Source organism: Podarcis filfolensis (assembly GCF_964270895.1).
Source record: "Podarcis filfolensis genome assembly, chromosome: 13".
NCBI lineage: Eukaryota > Metazoa > Chordata > Lepidosauria > Squamata > Lacertidae > Podarcis > Podarcis filfolensis.
Genome location: NC_139615.1, coordinates 51,843,498 through 51,859,435, shown reverse-complemented (window position 1 = coordinate 51,859,435; position 15,938 = coordinate 51,843,498). Strand labels below are relative to the sequence as shown.

General features: G+C 42.9%; 2 protein-coding genes across 3 annotated transcripts in view; both read right to left on the bottom strand.

Annotated features, from left to right (window-relative positions):
- The window catches only part of MOCOS (molybdenum cofactor sulfurase), a 563,966-nt gene that overhangs the window by 105,286 nt on the left and 442,742 nt on the right, over positions 1-15,938 (bottom strand). The window lies entirely within an intron of this gene.
- DDC (dopa decarboxylase) overlaps positions 1-15,938 on the bottom strand; it is a 53,801-nt gene that overhangs the window by 5,816 nt on the left and 32,047 nt on the right. For both annotated transcript variants that reach the window (XM_083583896.1, XM_083583897.1), the window contains exons 9-12: positions 14,717-14,784; positions 13,834-13,910; positions 5,079-5,098; positions 4,760-4,858 (exon numbers count right to left, since the gene is read on the bottom strand). In XM_083583896.1, the coding sequence (XP_083440022.1) occupies positions 4,760-4,858; positions 5,079-5,098; positions 13,834-13,910; positions 14,717-14,784 (264 nt within the window). The remainder of the gene's footprint in view (positions 1-4,759; positions 4,859-5,078; positions 5,099-13,833; positions 13,911-14,716; positions 14,785-15,938) is intronic.

Genomic DNA, 15,938 nt, shown 5'->3' with positions numbered 1-15,938 from the left:
AGATGAGGAATATAACAAAGAGACTATCTGGACAGAACTGGATAGAACTGTTTAATTAAAGCAGCAGCAAGAGTGATGTTTGGACCCCTTTCGGAGCTTGAAGTATGGGAACCCCCAACAAAATTTTAAAAATCTGGCTGTATAATTTGGAACTAATGTGATTTGGAATTAATGTGATTTGATTGGCTGTTAATAAAAATTATATTTTTTTAAAAAAGAAAAGTTATAAAACAAAATCCATCAAAAGAAGCCGAAGCAGAAGAACCAAAAAACTGACGTTCTTTCTGGGAGATAACCAACTTCATATAACCAACATGCTTAAGTCTCATGAATGTGATTGAGTGGGTGGTTGCTGAACAACTCCAGGCACGCCTGGAGGATGCGGACCATTTGGATCCCTTCATGGGACTGAAACTGCCTTGGTCGCACTGGTTGATGATCTCCTGCAGGCTAGGGACAAAGGTGAGAGCTGTTTCCTAGTTCTGCTGGATCTCTCAGCAACCTTTGATACCATCGACCATGACTGTCTGGACTGTCTAGAGGAGCTGGGAGCTGGGGGCACTGTTATACAGTGGTTCCACTCCTTCCTCCTGGGCCGTGTCCAGAAAGTGGTGGTGGGGGATGAGTCTTCAGACCCCTAGGCTCTCACTTGTGGGGTGCCTCGGGGTTCTGTCCTCCCCCCCATGCTTTTTAACATCTATATGAAGCCGCTGGGAGAGATCATCGAGGGGGGGTGTTCATCAGTATGCGGTTGATATCCAGCTCTACCTCTCTTTTAAATCACAACCAGTGAAGGCAGTGACGGTCCTGTGTGAGTGTCTGGAGGCGGTTGGCAGCAAACAGAATCCTGACAAGACAGAAGTACTATTTGGGGGGGGCGGGCAGGTGTGGAGGACTCCCTGGTCCTGAATGGGGCAAGTGTGCCCCTGAAGGACCAGGTGCGCAGCCTGGGAGTCATTTTGGACTCACAGCTGTCCATGGAGGCACAGGTCAATTCTGTGTCCAGGGCAGCTGTTTACCAGTTCCATCTGCTACTCAGGTTGAGACCCCACCTGCCTGCAGACTGTCTCGCCAGAGTGGTGTATGCTCTAGTTATCTCTCGCTTGGATTACTGCAATGCAATCTACGTGGGGCTACCTTTGAAGGTGGCTCGGAAACTGCAATTAATCCAGAATGTGGCAGCTAGACTGGTGACTGGGAGTGGCTGCCAAGACCATATTACACCAGTCCTGAAAGAACTACATTGGCTCTCAGTACGTTTCCGGGCACAATTTAAAGTGTTGGTGCTGACCTTTCAAGCCCTAAATGGCCTTGGCCCAGTATGCCTGAATGTGCATCTCCACTCCCATCGTTCTGCCCGGACACTGAGGTCCAGCGCCGAGGGCCTTCTGGCGGTTCCCTCATTGCGAGAAGCCACGTTACAGGGAACCAGGCAGAGGGCCTTCTCGGTAGTGGCGCCCACCCTGTGGAACGCCCTCCCATCAGATGTCAAGGAAATAAACAACTATCTGACTTTTGGATTCAGGTAGGTAGTCGTGTTGGTCTGATGCAGTCAAAATATTTTTTTTTTAAAAAAATTGTACAGTAGCACACTAAGTTTGTTCTCATCTTATACCCAGAACAAACTTAGTTGGTCTCTAAGGTGCTACTGGACAAGTTATTTGTTTGTTTGTTTGTTTGTTTGTTTGTTTGTTTGTTTGTTTGTTTATTATCTGACTTTTAGAAGACATCTGAAGGCAGCCCTGTTTAGAGAAGTTTTTAATGTTTGATGTTTTATTGTGTTTTTAATATTCTGTTGGAAGCCGCCTAGAGTGGCTGGGGAATAAAATTATTCTTATTCTTATTCTGGAGTTAATACCATAGAGTAAGCTGTCCTGCCAGGCTAAGCCTATTATTGTACTTCAGTCTACCGGAGAAGCGTAACATGTGAGGTCTGAGCTGGTTGCACCAATCTCAGACCACATGCCTCTAACAAGCCTCTCTTGAGTTCCTATAACAATAATTTAGGAACTTTCACCACTTTGGAGCTAAACTAAGTTTTATTGCCTATGCAACTTTTTTTGAATGCTGTGTGGAAAAGTAAATGAACATGACCTTCGAAGAGTTTGTAAGTAAACCACTTTTAACTTACCAAATGTGTATGCTTTTTCTATGTTAGGTGAAGAAGGAAACTTTGGAAGAAACTTAGGAAAGCATATTTTAAAAGTCCAAGAGCCTATAGTTCAGGTTTTACTTTGCTGCATATTTTGTGATTTTAAATCTCTGTTGGAGTTCTCTCACTTGCCCCAAACTTGGATTTTAGCATCCAGGAATTCTCCTTTTGTGCCTATTTGTTTCCTTGCCACCAACTTTTTCTAGCTATCTAATCTTATCCCCACCCTCCAGCAAGGCTTTAAGATTATTTTCTTGAACGTTGCTGAGGGCTGCCCAAAAAATGCCTCTTGGGCTGTATGTGGGCCATGGACTGCTAGACACATTTTTAGAAGAATCGCATCTGCAGAAGTCTTTGCACAGACTCTGTCACACAAGAATTCATCCTTGGAAGCAATAGTTGCAATGTCAGGATATGGAAACTGAATATCAGCACAGAATATGGAAATGTCAACAAGAAACAAAACTAATTGTCTGCTCTCTCTCTCCCTCCCTCTGTGTGTACAGTGCTTTTTTCTTTAAAAAAAGTTTAGGGGTACTCTCATTTTGACTCAAGAAAATCACGATTTTATAGTTCAAATCGGGGGAAATAAATACAGTAAATGGACAAAAGTACAAAGATTCACAAAATGTTTAGGGGTATGCACATCCCTGCGTCCCCCCAGAAACAAAGCACTGTGTGTGTGTGTGTGTGTGTGTGTGTGTGTGTGTGTGTGTTGTGAATACATTCTGTACCACGTGGTTATTAGTATGTTCCTGCATTGCAGGGGTTGGACTAGATGACCCTCAGAGTCCCTTCCAAACTCTACAATTCTCTGATTCTATGTTGTTTAGCAGGTTCATGTGTTGAAGGTCAGTTCTCACTCAGTATGGCAACCTTTTCACTATATTTAATTTGTTCCAGAAACTTAGAACCGATACACTAATCTGGAGCACTGTATCGACTGGGGGGGGATTCCAAATTGCTCCTCAAAACCCCAAATGGCCTTTGCATAGCTTTTATGTTATTAAACTACAAAGGAGAAACTAGATTAAGATGTGGTACTTTTCTTGCATTAGAGCAGCTGTTCTACAGGAAAATAATAGTTCGCTGAAGTTTTAAATTGTAAATCTATTATAATTACAGTATTAATCTATATAACAAGTAGTACTTAATAAAACCACTGGGAGGCGCCAAGAGCTTTGGCTCTTACAATGCTGAACTGAAGTTCTTCCTCTGCAGCTGCAACAAGATACTTTACAGCCCAGACCTGTGTAGATTTACTCAGAAGCCAGTCCTGTTTTCTTCAGCGGCATCTAATTTCTAAGCTTATGAACACAGATGTTGCCTTTAAAAAGTATTGCCACTTACAAATTAAATATCAAAACTGCCGAAAAGTTTGCTGTGTGTGGGCCCTTCAGAATCGTTCCTGGGGTTTTTTTGTTTTTATTTTAATAGGAATTTTGTGGACCTGCTCCGTGCCTGCAGGTCTCTTACATCACACCTAGAAGAGCAGGGCCCAGACCCCAAAAACTGGGTCTGCAGAGGAGGCCCAAAGATAATAGCAGTGCAAGAAGCGGAGGCCGCCTCGGCCGTAAGACTGTAGCTGGAAGAGACGGCAGCGAGGACTCAAGTCTTGCGGCTCCTGCTCCCTCTCCTGTGAGGGTGGGGCCCTGGCAGACTGTAGTTTTAAATTGTTTTAACTGCTGTAATTGTTTTTAACTTGAGTGTTTTAAATTCAGGGTGGGTGTTGTTTACTCTGAAGAATGTGCAGCTGGGGCAATTGCAGTAGTTCAGGGCAGGGGGAGATGGGGGGCAGGCCAGGTAAGGGGCACAAGCAGTTGGTGACTGTGCTGTTTGCCAGCCCCTGCTCCAGCCTGGGGAATTGTGGTTGTTCTATCAGCCAGCCCTCGGGACTGCAGCTACTGTTGTTGAATGCCCGGCTGGCTTGGAGTAAGACCTCTCTCATCCTTGACATCACTGAGACCTGGTGGGTGAACAGAGTGGGGCTGGTCTCACCCAGCTGTACCCACCTGGGTACTCAGTGTGGCATCAGGGCAGACTTGAGGGTCTGGGAGGTGGAATTGTTGTGGTCTATAGAGATTCTCTCTCTCTCCCCCTCCCTCTCCAGTCTCTCTGTCCAGTTGGGGGTGGAATCTAGAGTCTGTGTTCCTGGCATTGGGCAATCAGGATGGCCAAGGGATTCTTCTGGTTTACTGCTCCCTTGCTGCCCAGCAGTCTCCCTGCCTGAGGTGACAGAGCTGTCTCGGAGGTGGTGTTGGGGACTCCCAGACTGTTGGTTCTGGGGGACTTCAGCAGGATGAAGAGGAACCGTTAGTGAGCACTCTTTGGGTTCTCTCAGTCAACCAGCTACAAATCCACCTCACAGTTATCTCACCTAGTCCATATTGTGCCAGCTTTTCCAGAAGAAGATCATGGGGGACTTTGTCAAAAGCCTTATGGAAATCAAGATACATTACATCTACAACATCCCCCTGATCCACCAAGCTTGTACATCTATCAAAAAAGGAGAAATGAGATTCGAAAAAAGCCTGTGTTCATCTGTAAAGCTCCCTCTCCCCTTTTCTTGCCCTTTGAGTATTCAGTGGTAAAATAAAATGCATTCACCTTGCGGATATACTCTTGCAGTCCTTTCACTCCATACATTCGAAACACAAACCACATCTTCAAGGAACGGAACCGACGGCCTAAGGGGATCTGCCAGTGCTAGAGGAGAGATCAAATAAGATTATTTTTGATACAGAACAGAATCTGCACCAGAAGAAACTGCCCAAACCTTTACAGATTCCATAGTAAAATGCTCAAGAAGCCAAATATGGTGGCAGATTCCAGATAGGTGGATAATGAACACCGCTTTTCTCTCCTGAAGCATTCCAACACGAGTGAGAAATGAAAATATTGTGATGAATTAATGTTCTGTACTTACCCTGTAATCTGTAATAAGTCCTGTATGTTGGTGGGGAGAAAAACATACAATGTAATATTATATAAACACACATTCACAACTACAATGTCATATTATGATACTGTGGGAAGTCAAATCCTTGAAACCTCTCAGCAGAGAGTGGTTGTGGCGTCCAACTTCTGTAACAATATAAATATATTGCAGGGCACCCGTCCCTCCCCTCCATGAACCTAGAATTCAGGGGGGGGGGTGGAACTGCCAGGCCACCGGCCACCCGTGGGGCCTCCCCACCTGCCTTCTTCCTCCCAATGCTGCAATTAGGCTTTTTAAAAATGTCCCACGCTTTCCCACGCTGGATGTGATGTAAAGAGAACCATTGTGGGAGGGGGGTCACAGCTGTGATCCCCTACTGAAAATGCCCCCAGCTCTGTGGTTAGGCTTGGGGGGCGGGCGGGGGAGAAACCCCTACTTGGCTCCATAAGGCAGGGGTGAAACCAACTTTATTTCACCCGGGTCAAAGGCCCAGTTTGGCACAAGCATTTGCGCGTGCGCACACACACAGGCTGGGAGCCTCAATGACACCCCCACTGGAGGCTTCACTCGCGGCAAAAAATTCTGGCTAGCCCCCTCCCCCCAAAAATAGCTATGACTTTGCATTAGGGGATTTTCTCAAATCTAAGTGTGGGAGCAGGCATGTTGGGGGAAGAACACTTACAGCTGAGGTTAAGCTTTCCCTTTCCAGCTCTCCCTCCCCCTACCAAAAAACACCCCCACTCCCTACTGCCTTTGGGCTTAAAAACAAACAAACCGCTTATTGGCTCAAAGATTATCTTTAAAGCCTAATAGCAGTAAGGGAGGGGCGAGGGACTCAAGGCGGTTTACAGATAAAAATAAGAACAGCTAAAAACAAAAGGAATAAATAACCATTTGAAACATTTAGACATCGATAGAAGTAAAACTGTGTGTGTATATGGTATATACAGGATTGGATTGATAGATCTCAATGAACCAGAACTCCAGATAAGCAGCAGAAAAAAACATGTTTTTCTATCTCACTGGTGATGTCAATTTAATGGTTGCAGGGCTTGAGCAAATGTCTGAAGCAACTGGGGATGGATAACTAATTCCATGTTGCTGTAACAGGCCATGTGCCTAATGAGCTACTAGCAACCTCTCAGAAACAAGCGTAATGCCACCAGCTATTAGCCCTTGTCACCATGATTATAAGCCTCACTCGCACAGCTCTATGCAGCCCAGATGAGCGCAATTAAGGCTGCATATGGGGCATTTATCATACAGCATAAAGGCGAATCCCTCCCTCGCTGCCACCCGACTGCCATCCTTTGGCTGCCAGGAAGTCAAAAACAATCCCTGATTCGAGAATGCAAATTGACACAAAATTACAGCATCAGACAAAATATGGATTTTCCCCTCCAGTACAGAGTTGCTTGGCAATTATGGAAGTACACCGTACAAGCTGACAGGCAGAAAAGCAACAACAAATCTACCCCACTTTGGTTTACCTTCTGGGGCAATGGCTTTCATTATGTCAACTTTGCCAGCTGTAGCCCTCCAGTTGCACCTAGAATTCGATTAGGCTCCTGTTGCTGCTTCAAAGAAGCTTTCCTGGTTTTGTGTTACTTTCCCAGCAAAGAGTACTTTCAAAAGAAGCTGTTATGGAAGAGGCGAGGATCAACTGATTGATAACCCTTTCCCTAGGGAAATGGGAGGGTCTATTCCAGGAGCTCAGGGTTTGTTCCAAAAATATAAAACATTGCCCCATAAACTATGAACCCCCAAATTTGGGATCCCCCCCAAGCCAGTGCCAAACTGTTGCAGTTGGATCCCAAATTTGGATATTTGTTGTTAAATATGAACCCTGTGTTTGATGTATCATTTGCTCAATTTGTGGGGCGCTGCAAAATGAGGGGTTTCCCCTGCAAAATGCTGCAAAAAACTGCAAAACTTTGGCACAGGTTTGGAGATAATCTCAAATTTGGGCGTTCTTAATTAATTTTCCTATAAAATATCTTTATTGCATGGCTACTGGTCCATCTGGCTCCATGGTGTATTTTTATAGCAGCAGTAAGTGCTCAGGGCACTTTCTGTAAACCAAGATGGTGCTTGCTTTAAGGAACATGCAGTCTAAATTTAGGCAAAAAGGGGGAGCAAGAGAGGGAGAGAGAGAGAAAGGCCAGCAAAAGAAGTGGGAGCAACTGCAAGTGCAAAGGCTTCATTTCAGCTGAAGAGGAGAACTAAGAGGCTAGTCAAATGTCTCTGTCAGGGCTGAGGAGTATCTATTTTAAGCTTTATGGTACAAAGAAAATGAATAAACTGTAAATGGAAGGTACTAAAAAGCATTAAGCACAATTCTGAAAATTTTACATGAAAGAAGGGAAAGGCAATACATTTTACAAAAATAGATTGACATGAGGTCGACTTTGAGGTGGGGAAGAAATTTGATTATTTTTGCATGTAAAGCTCAATTTATCAAATCTACACATTCCAAAGCAATGTAAGAACCAAAACAGAGCCATCCTTCAAAATTCACACTTATCCAATTTTTTCACTGCAGTTCTCTATCCAAAGAGTCTTTTTAAAAAATGCAGGTTAGAATAAAATGTGCCTAAAAAGGAATATAATAGTGAAAAGAGTAGGCAAAAAATGCCAGAATTGGGAGAAATTGCTTGCAAAAATGTATACCTTCATTAATAAACACATTTTTGTATGCAGTTTTAAGAGAAATTCACACAAAAACACAAAGGCTTGGTTTCCAGACACTTGACCATCTTGGTCGCCCTCCTTTGCACACCCTTCCAGCTTGTCAATATCCTTCTTAAAGACAATAAATGTTGTAAACTTCAGAATCATGTCCAGCAATGAGACGGCCAGTCCTTCCTCTCACTCCAGAAAGCCTACAGCTCTTCTGTGTCATCCACACTTAGAGGGTCCACCAAAACCCCCAAGGTGAGTTGAATCCAGCTCTTAGATTAAAATAATGTAAATGACACACCTTATTGTAATTATTGCCAAGCACTGGACAGAAAAAGGCAAATATACTTTAGATTAGCCTTTGGCAGTGAAGCAGGAGAGTATCAGTTATCATATGGGGGAAGCTAAGCAGCCGTGCCTTGAGGCTGTGCTCTGGTGCTGGGCTTTTAAACATTTTCATTAAGACCTGTTAAGAGGAAATTAACCATCAAATTGCAAGTGATTTTGTTATTCAAGACAACTAATAGCTGGTTCTCTGAGAGCCTGCGCAATAAATGCCCTGCTGCACAGATAACCATCAATGAAATGGCTGGTCAGCATATCAAGTGAGCTCAACCTGGAACAGACTGGTTTCTGTTTTGCATGGCCTACTTAGCTTTTACTGGAACTCCCAAACCCCCATAATCCTCTGAACCCGATTCAATTTTACAAGGTGCAGACTTGAAATCCCAGAACCGTCAAGTCATAACTAATCTATACTAGGATCCCAAATTTTCATTCCCACTTAAGAACATCAGAAGAACCTTTGAGAGCCCAGCGTTCATGTCGGCTGCGTCTACCGCAATCCTTTTCTTTGGAGTTGTCATCTTTTGTCCGCTCAATTTTTATGAAGCACCCAGTTGATGTCACTTTCCTCCTCTTACATTCCAGAGGGTTTTGCGCTATCCTCCTGTGTTTTTCATGCCTAATCTAAAGCAATTCCTGTGTATGGTCAGGAGAACACGAGCGAAACTCTGAAAGGCTTCTGTGTCCTGAATTCAGCATTTCTTGTTTCATTGCTTCCTGATCGGTTTGATCAGAGGATTAGTAACTAATGGCCTATTAATTACCCTTCAAGTAGCCATTTTTAATTTCCCCAGTATTAGCTTCTGTTCCCAAAGGGGCAGGATTAATTCCCAGTTTCCTTTCATTAGTGCCATTATTATTACTCCATTTGTTTCATAGTAAAATGAGACTACTTCACAACTAAAAAATGAAACTACTTTACAACTAAGAAATTACCAGTGGGAATTAGCTATTAAAGCCTCCCCTCTGTAAATAAGTAACAAGTAAAGTTGTTGGGTAATATGACAACTTATTGTTACAAAAGATGGGTGCACCCGCACTCTCTGCTGAGTGATAGCAAGATTCCAGCGTGTTCCAGGCAATCACCCAGCATCTGTGTTCCTTTGGAGAATTGAGACATGACAGAGACTGTCTTAGCTTTAAGAAATATGGTTTATTAGGACTTCCGGGTTGGTGCCACTGTTTAATGGCGGATTCCCTCCGAGCTCCGGAGGGAATCGGCTCCGTAGCGTCTGGGTCTGGCCGCTGCGGCGAAGCGGGGACCCTTAAAATCACAGGCGCGGATGCCTTGTGAACACAGAGACTCGGCGGGCACCATTTGCGCCCCCCCAATCCGCGACGGAGCCTTTTTAAAGGCTTCGGAACGGAGGCAGGGTAAGGCGTGGTGCTGAGAGTACTCCCTCGTCTACGGAGTGAAGCCGCAAGCCATTGACAGAGAGCGCCAACTTCTTCTAAGAGTGATTGGATCTTAAAACATCAACCCGTGAGTAATACGGAGATTGGAACTTTAAAAAATTTCTTATTCTGGATTTGGAACGAGCGGGAAGGGGCTAAAAAGGAAGTCCACCCCCCCCCTCTTTGTAAACAACTTAAAGCAAAGGACTGGGCAGCTAAGGTCGAGAGAATCTGTTTTTTGCTTTTCTTAACAAAGATCCTGACCTCACGGTTTGGACATTATAAGAAGATATTCTGGAGGATAAAAAGAATTTTGGGAGCTGAAACTACACCCCCCCCCTAGACCCGGGAACGTCCGATGAGAAAGCCTGTTGCATGGAAGATTTTGACAGCTGTCAAGTGAGCTGCTAGTCAGCTAGTTGTCAGCTGGAAAAAGAGAACATTGTTTCTGCTGTTTTTGCTGGTTTATTCGGGATAACTTGTTGAAAATAAGGTTGATACAAAATAACTGGACTTTTGGTTTTTGAGCTGAAAGGAAGATTAAGGAATTAAATCCCCCTAGAGGGGTAACAAGGATACTACATTACAAATATGGCTGGAGTGTCTAAATTCCAAGCAGAATTGGACAGAGCACTGGTTCTCTTGGGAAACTTACAAGATGAGTACGATGCTTTGTCTACAGAGGTATTGCTATTACACTGGACAGTAAACAACAGCTTGGAGTCTGATAAGGATTTGAAACAGGAAGCCTATTCAACAGAACAAATAAATGAAACCGAAAGCGTAGACACGATGGAGCAATATGTTCTTTTTGAAGAAAACGAAGGAGGAGATGGAGGTTTGCAGGAGTTAAAGGAGAGCTACAATATGAGGCCTGACATGATGATAAAAAAGGACAATAAAAACTGGATGCGGAAAGCCTGGTTTGATTGGGAATTTGGAAAATGGAGAGATCCTCTTTTGAGGAGATCCGAAGACCTGAGGATTATAAATTTGTTGAAGGTGGAAGCTGGAGCTGTGGGGACATTTGGATTTGAAAGAAATTTGAAACAAGAGTTGGAATACCCCATAGGCTTTGCTTTTGCTTTTAAGTATGGAGGACTGGCTAGAAGTAACACCGATTCTGTTGGGCCGGAGCCCCTCCGAGACCTGGGGCTTAACATCAAGGTCTATCAAAGAGACCAGCAGAAAGGAACTGAGAGAGACATAAGGGCCTCGGACCTGAGATCTCCAGGCTAAATAAATAATATAAAGACTGATGGATATTGGTTGGGGACTGGAACCGGGAGAAGGGTGGGTGGAGGTTGGGAATCCAAAGGGTACATAAGGATAATTTGCATTGCTTTATTTGTTTTATATTTTGTTAGTGGTAAGGAAATTGGGTAAACCGTGGAAGGGAAATTTTGGTCGACCTTAGGAAAAAGGTTTAAGAATAAATTAATGAAGTATAAGTATTGATGAGTAATTTCAATAAGGTGAAACTGGTTTTTTTTTCTTTTTTCTTTTTTTTAAATTAAGTGAAAATAAGGCTGTTAAAAATAAATGGAGGAAATGGAAAAAAGAAATAAAGTAAAATAACAGTATGTTAGAATAAATGTTTAAGTTAAGGTGAAGAAATAAGTTAAGGACTTGCTGAATTGACAATTTAAATTGGAATACAAGAAGGGGAGGTGTGAGGAGGTCTGAGAAACAAGGTTGAGGAAAATAAGTATCAGAAACTGTATGTGTTTTTTCTATTTTTCTGTTTAGTTTTGAATATGCTTTTTTGTGTTGTTTTTATTTTGTTTATTTTTTTTGTTTTTGTTTGTTGTGTGTTTTTTGAAAATACCAATAAATATTTAATAAAAAAAAAAAAAGAAATATGGTTTATTCACCTATTTACACCTTCAGTCTGCATGGAGGGAGTCCAGACCTTACGGCATGGTCATTTCAAGAGGGGCTTGTCCCCACAGCAGCACAACCCTGCAGTCCAAGGCATTTCTCCCAGTCATCTCTGCAGCCAGCCTGCCCAAGATGGATCTAAGGCTGGATCTACACTGATCTGTAAAAACGCTATTAAAGGCTATTTTTAAAAAACGTTATATAGCTCTCAATGCAATTTCCCATTGCCAATGGGTTGCTTCTCTACAGCACCCTCTGGAATTACATTTTTATAACGCATTTTTAATGTTATAACCAACCAGTGTAGATTCACACTGGTCTTTTTTTCTTCCTCCTTCTTCTTCCCAGCAACCCTTGCTCGAGACTCTCCGTTTCCTGTTATCTCAAACACACACACACACCATCACCTTGGCAACATCTGTCTTCCCAGGCCAAAGGATTCTTTTCAGATGGTCTGTCAACACCTTTTGTCATGTTAATAGATTTGCTCTTTGCTACGCCAGGCAGGCTGGTTTGCATAAGCCAGCCCAGGGATTCCTTATCTGACACAGTTCTGCAGCTTGTACTTTCATCCATATTCCAAGTAACCAAAATCCTACCATTTATTAATAAATAAGGTTTAGGAAGGGTCCCCCCAAATCTATAACAGTATTAAGTGTTTGAGTGGTGTTATGTACTGAGTTGAATAGGATCCAAACTGCAGCAGTCTGATTGGTCCTAGAACAATAGGATCCAAAAGGCAGCAGTCTGATTGGTCCTAGAACAATAGGATCCAAAATGCAGCAGTCTGATTGGTCCTAGAACAATAGGATTCAGAATGCAGCAGTCTGATTGGTCCTAGAACAATGCAGCAGTATGATTGGTTGGCAGGAACCACCCAATCAAGCTCCAGATATAAGTGAATCCACAACCTGATTGGCTTACAGTAGAATTCCAGAATTAGCCAATCATGTGCAGCCTATTGTGTAAATAATGTATATAAAGCAGATACTTTGAGGGGACATTCATTCATTCCTCCTCACCACTATGAGCTGAATAACGAGCATGAAATCACTTTGCGACTCTGAGTATATTTCAAGTGGAGTCCTCATTTTAATCCTGCTTCCAGCTGAGTTCAGAAAAGCCACACTTTAGCAGCACTAAAGGGTTCTAGGATGAAAGGAACCTGAATCTAGCATTTCTTGCAAGAATCCCAGCCACAGGCAAACAGTAGCTGCTCCACTAGTGTCTCAGGGTCTACCTTCTGCCCATCCCTGAGCTGAAATGCTTCAAGAAAGATGTTGGAAACATCACTGCTGCCTCATTCAAGCCATCACTGAAATGGACTGAAGCTGTTGTGAAGGCTTGTTCATGGGGGAGGAAATGCTACAGAAAGAGAATGAGCAAAAATATGAGACCTACTGTAAACAGATAAGGACATTAGCAGGATTATTGTAATAACCTGCAGTTTCATAAGAGTATATGTTTAAAGTAGATAAATTAAAGAATAAGTTAAGTTAGAATATGCAGGAAATGTAAAAAAATAAATTTAAGGAACCACAGAAAAAGGAGGAAGGAAGTCAAGTTTTGAAGTTAGGATGATTATTAAACTATGTGAAATGTATATAAATGAAAATCATAAATCATAAATAAAACAAAAATAAAATATGAGGCCTACTGTTCCTCATTGCTATCCTGGCAATTGTTCCTCACCTAGCAACAGGAGCTGCATGCGCAGTACCTCACCCCAACAAGATTTCCCCCCTACTTTCTGTTGTGCAATCACTCGCCACCTGGGCAGGGGCCGATCCAGGCTTCATTCTCTCAACAACAGGCAATCAAACCTGACCGGAACAATGAGCAACTGGGCAATTGAGCTGCCTGGCTGCTCAAGAGAGTCCTACAGTTTGCAACAAAACATGTCCCCCTGTAATGTACTCTCAGAATCAAAATATTCATCGCTTCACTTCTCCCTTAACATACCCTATCCACCCTTTTATGCACCACAAACATCTTCTGCATTCTTTCAAAAGTGGCAGTGGTCATTTTAATCCTCATTATTGACTGAACACAAAATCAGAGAGTTGTTCCCCTCCTTTGTCCATTTCTTTGGACACTTGTAAAATCAGGCAATTTTCTGAACTCATGTAAACTTGATTTACATACTTGGCTAACACATGTTTTGAAGAAAAAATGGGAAACTCCAGTGGCGTAGCGTGGGGGGTGCAGGGGGGCCGGCCGCACCGGGCGCAACATCTGGGGGGGGCGTGCTCGCACTCGCAGCGCTAAAATCCACGGGTTAGGGGGTGCAAATTACTTGCCTTGCCCCGGGTGCTGACAACCCATGCTATGCCACTGGGAAACTCTTACCATTTTGAAATACTGTGCTGAAAGAATCTAAACTGAAACAAACTTTGACAGCCAAAAACTATTTTCAAGTTAGGGAAAAGATAAAACACTTTACCTGATTCTTGATGGTCATGCTTCAGATAAACAGGATCTATTTTAAAGGCACAGGTTAAATCTGTTCTCTTCTTCACCCTGAAAAAATATTGACTTTGGATTATTTGCCATTGCATTACCAGCTACTTCTGTCATGAGTAAAATATATAAAAGCTTTGATTGCAGATTAAAATTTGACCCCTCATTAATTTATGTGAAATGGAAGGGCCCAATTCATATGCAAGTCATGCAGACACCAGATGCTTTGTTCTTGTGTCAGATTTGATTAACGTAGAATTTAACCTAATGAAACATCATTTTTTCAACTACTTTGTATCTGCAACTAGCATATACATTTCCTAGATTTCCTTTCAAATTCATTTCAAGTGTAATAAACCTTGGTAGCACAATGCCCCACGATATGTACGCTGCCCCTAAGTAATTTCATTAAACTAATAGCATTAACATCACCGCTACCACATTTCTTCAAAAGAACTTAAAAACTGTCTTGGAAGAAACAGAGACGAGGAATAGCTATGTAAATGCTATACATCTGAAGCACATTCAAAGCAAGTTATTTCCCTCATAGAATTCTGGGCACTGTAGTTTACCTCTCACAGAGTCACAATTCCAAGCAACCCTAAACAAACTCCAGTCCTAGAATTATTTGAGAGGAAGATGTGTTTAGAATGTGTTTTAAAGGAGTAGTGCATTCACAGCCCTGGTCCACACATCACATTACATTGTGATGTTAATCAGGAGTAAGAAATGGGATCTGGCTGAACCTCTTAGCTTAGTTACTTTGATTATCTGCAAAATATCTTATGGCTTGAGCCAAAGGTTTGTTCATTAAATAATGCTTTAACATTACATGCAAACTCTTCATTTTTGCACTTCATACTTACCACATGGTAGAACAGTCAAAATTTACTAAGAGCCATTTGTGTGGGTTGAAGTTAAATGAATCTGCAAACTGAAAGGATTAAAAAAAAACCATCAGGAAAATGATTACAACCACCAGGTCAATATTTCTAATTTGACAGCCTTGACAGATTTCCCAGTGTGTCTGTGAGGTGCTTTCATCAATTATTGGAATATTTAGAGAATTCTGGTGAAATTCAACAGTAGCATTCACAGACGGGGATTTTGAAGAACAACTCCCTTATTAAGAGGTTTTGGTTGATGGGTTGGTAAAGCTCTCTTCATATTCTGAAGGTTTTATTTATGATTCTATTCATCAATTTCAAAGTACAATACAATCACTTCTTATGTGCATTTAACTTGTGGAATTCCAACCTTGCACAATATACTTCATACGCATCAAAGCGGAAATCTAGGGGAGAAGCTTAAGAAATTAGGAATTTGCTCTGCACTTCTGGATTTGGGGAACAACCATGGAGAAAAATGGTTGAAATTGCACAAGTTGAAAGCTTTCCCAGTGCAGAGAGAGATTTTAAGCTCTCCATGCAGTGCACCGGTTCTGGGATGCTCTTGCAAGATCTCTCAGAGACGTCCGAGTTCCCCTGAGATCTCATGATCACCCCCAAGCTTCCAGAGCCAGCATGTTATGCAGGCTTTGCCTGACGAGAAAAACAGAGAGCTTAAAAGTCCTTCCTGTGCCAAGAAGACCCAGACAAGAAGAGCTTTCCAGGTCTCTGCCTTGCTTGGGGGCAAGGCCAGCTCAGCAGGCAGGCTCCAGGGCTGAGTATACATGTTTTCATGTTATTCCACATGTCAGGGAACTGACATCGGAGCTCAGAGCGGAGGTAGGGCTCTCCGATGATGCAGGAGAAGGGACCAGCAGGGAGAGGGAGAATACTTCCATTGGGGAAGGAAATAGGCGTGACACCAGGAAAGAAGGGGAGGAGGGAAGGTCTTCGGAGAGAGGGCTCCAAGACCCTTCCACAGGGTCCAGCGGGGAGAGCCCAGGACCTCCGCTGGCCACGCCCACTCTGCGCAGGAGACTTCCGCGCAGGGAGGCTAGGAGGAGACTTGGCGTCAAACAGCTTTTATGTTGGAAGAAGTTTAGGGAACGCCCACTGACGGATTCTGCCAGTGACTGAGACAGTCGCCTTGTAAGGGCTGTCAAATCAGGGAAAGGTTTAGCTACCCCAACAGCTGGGAGCA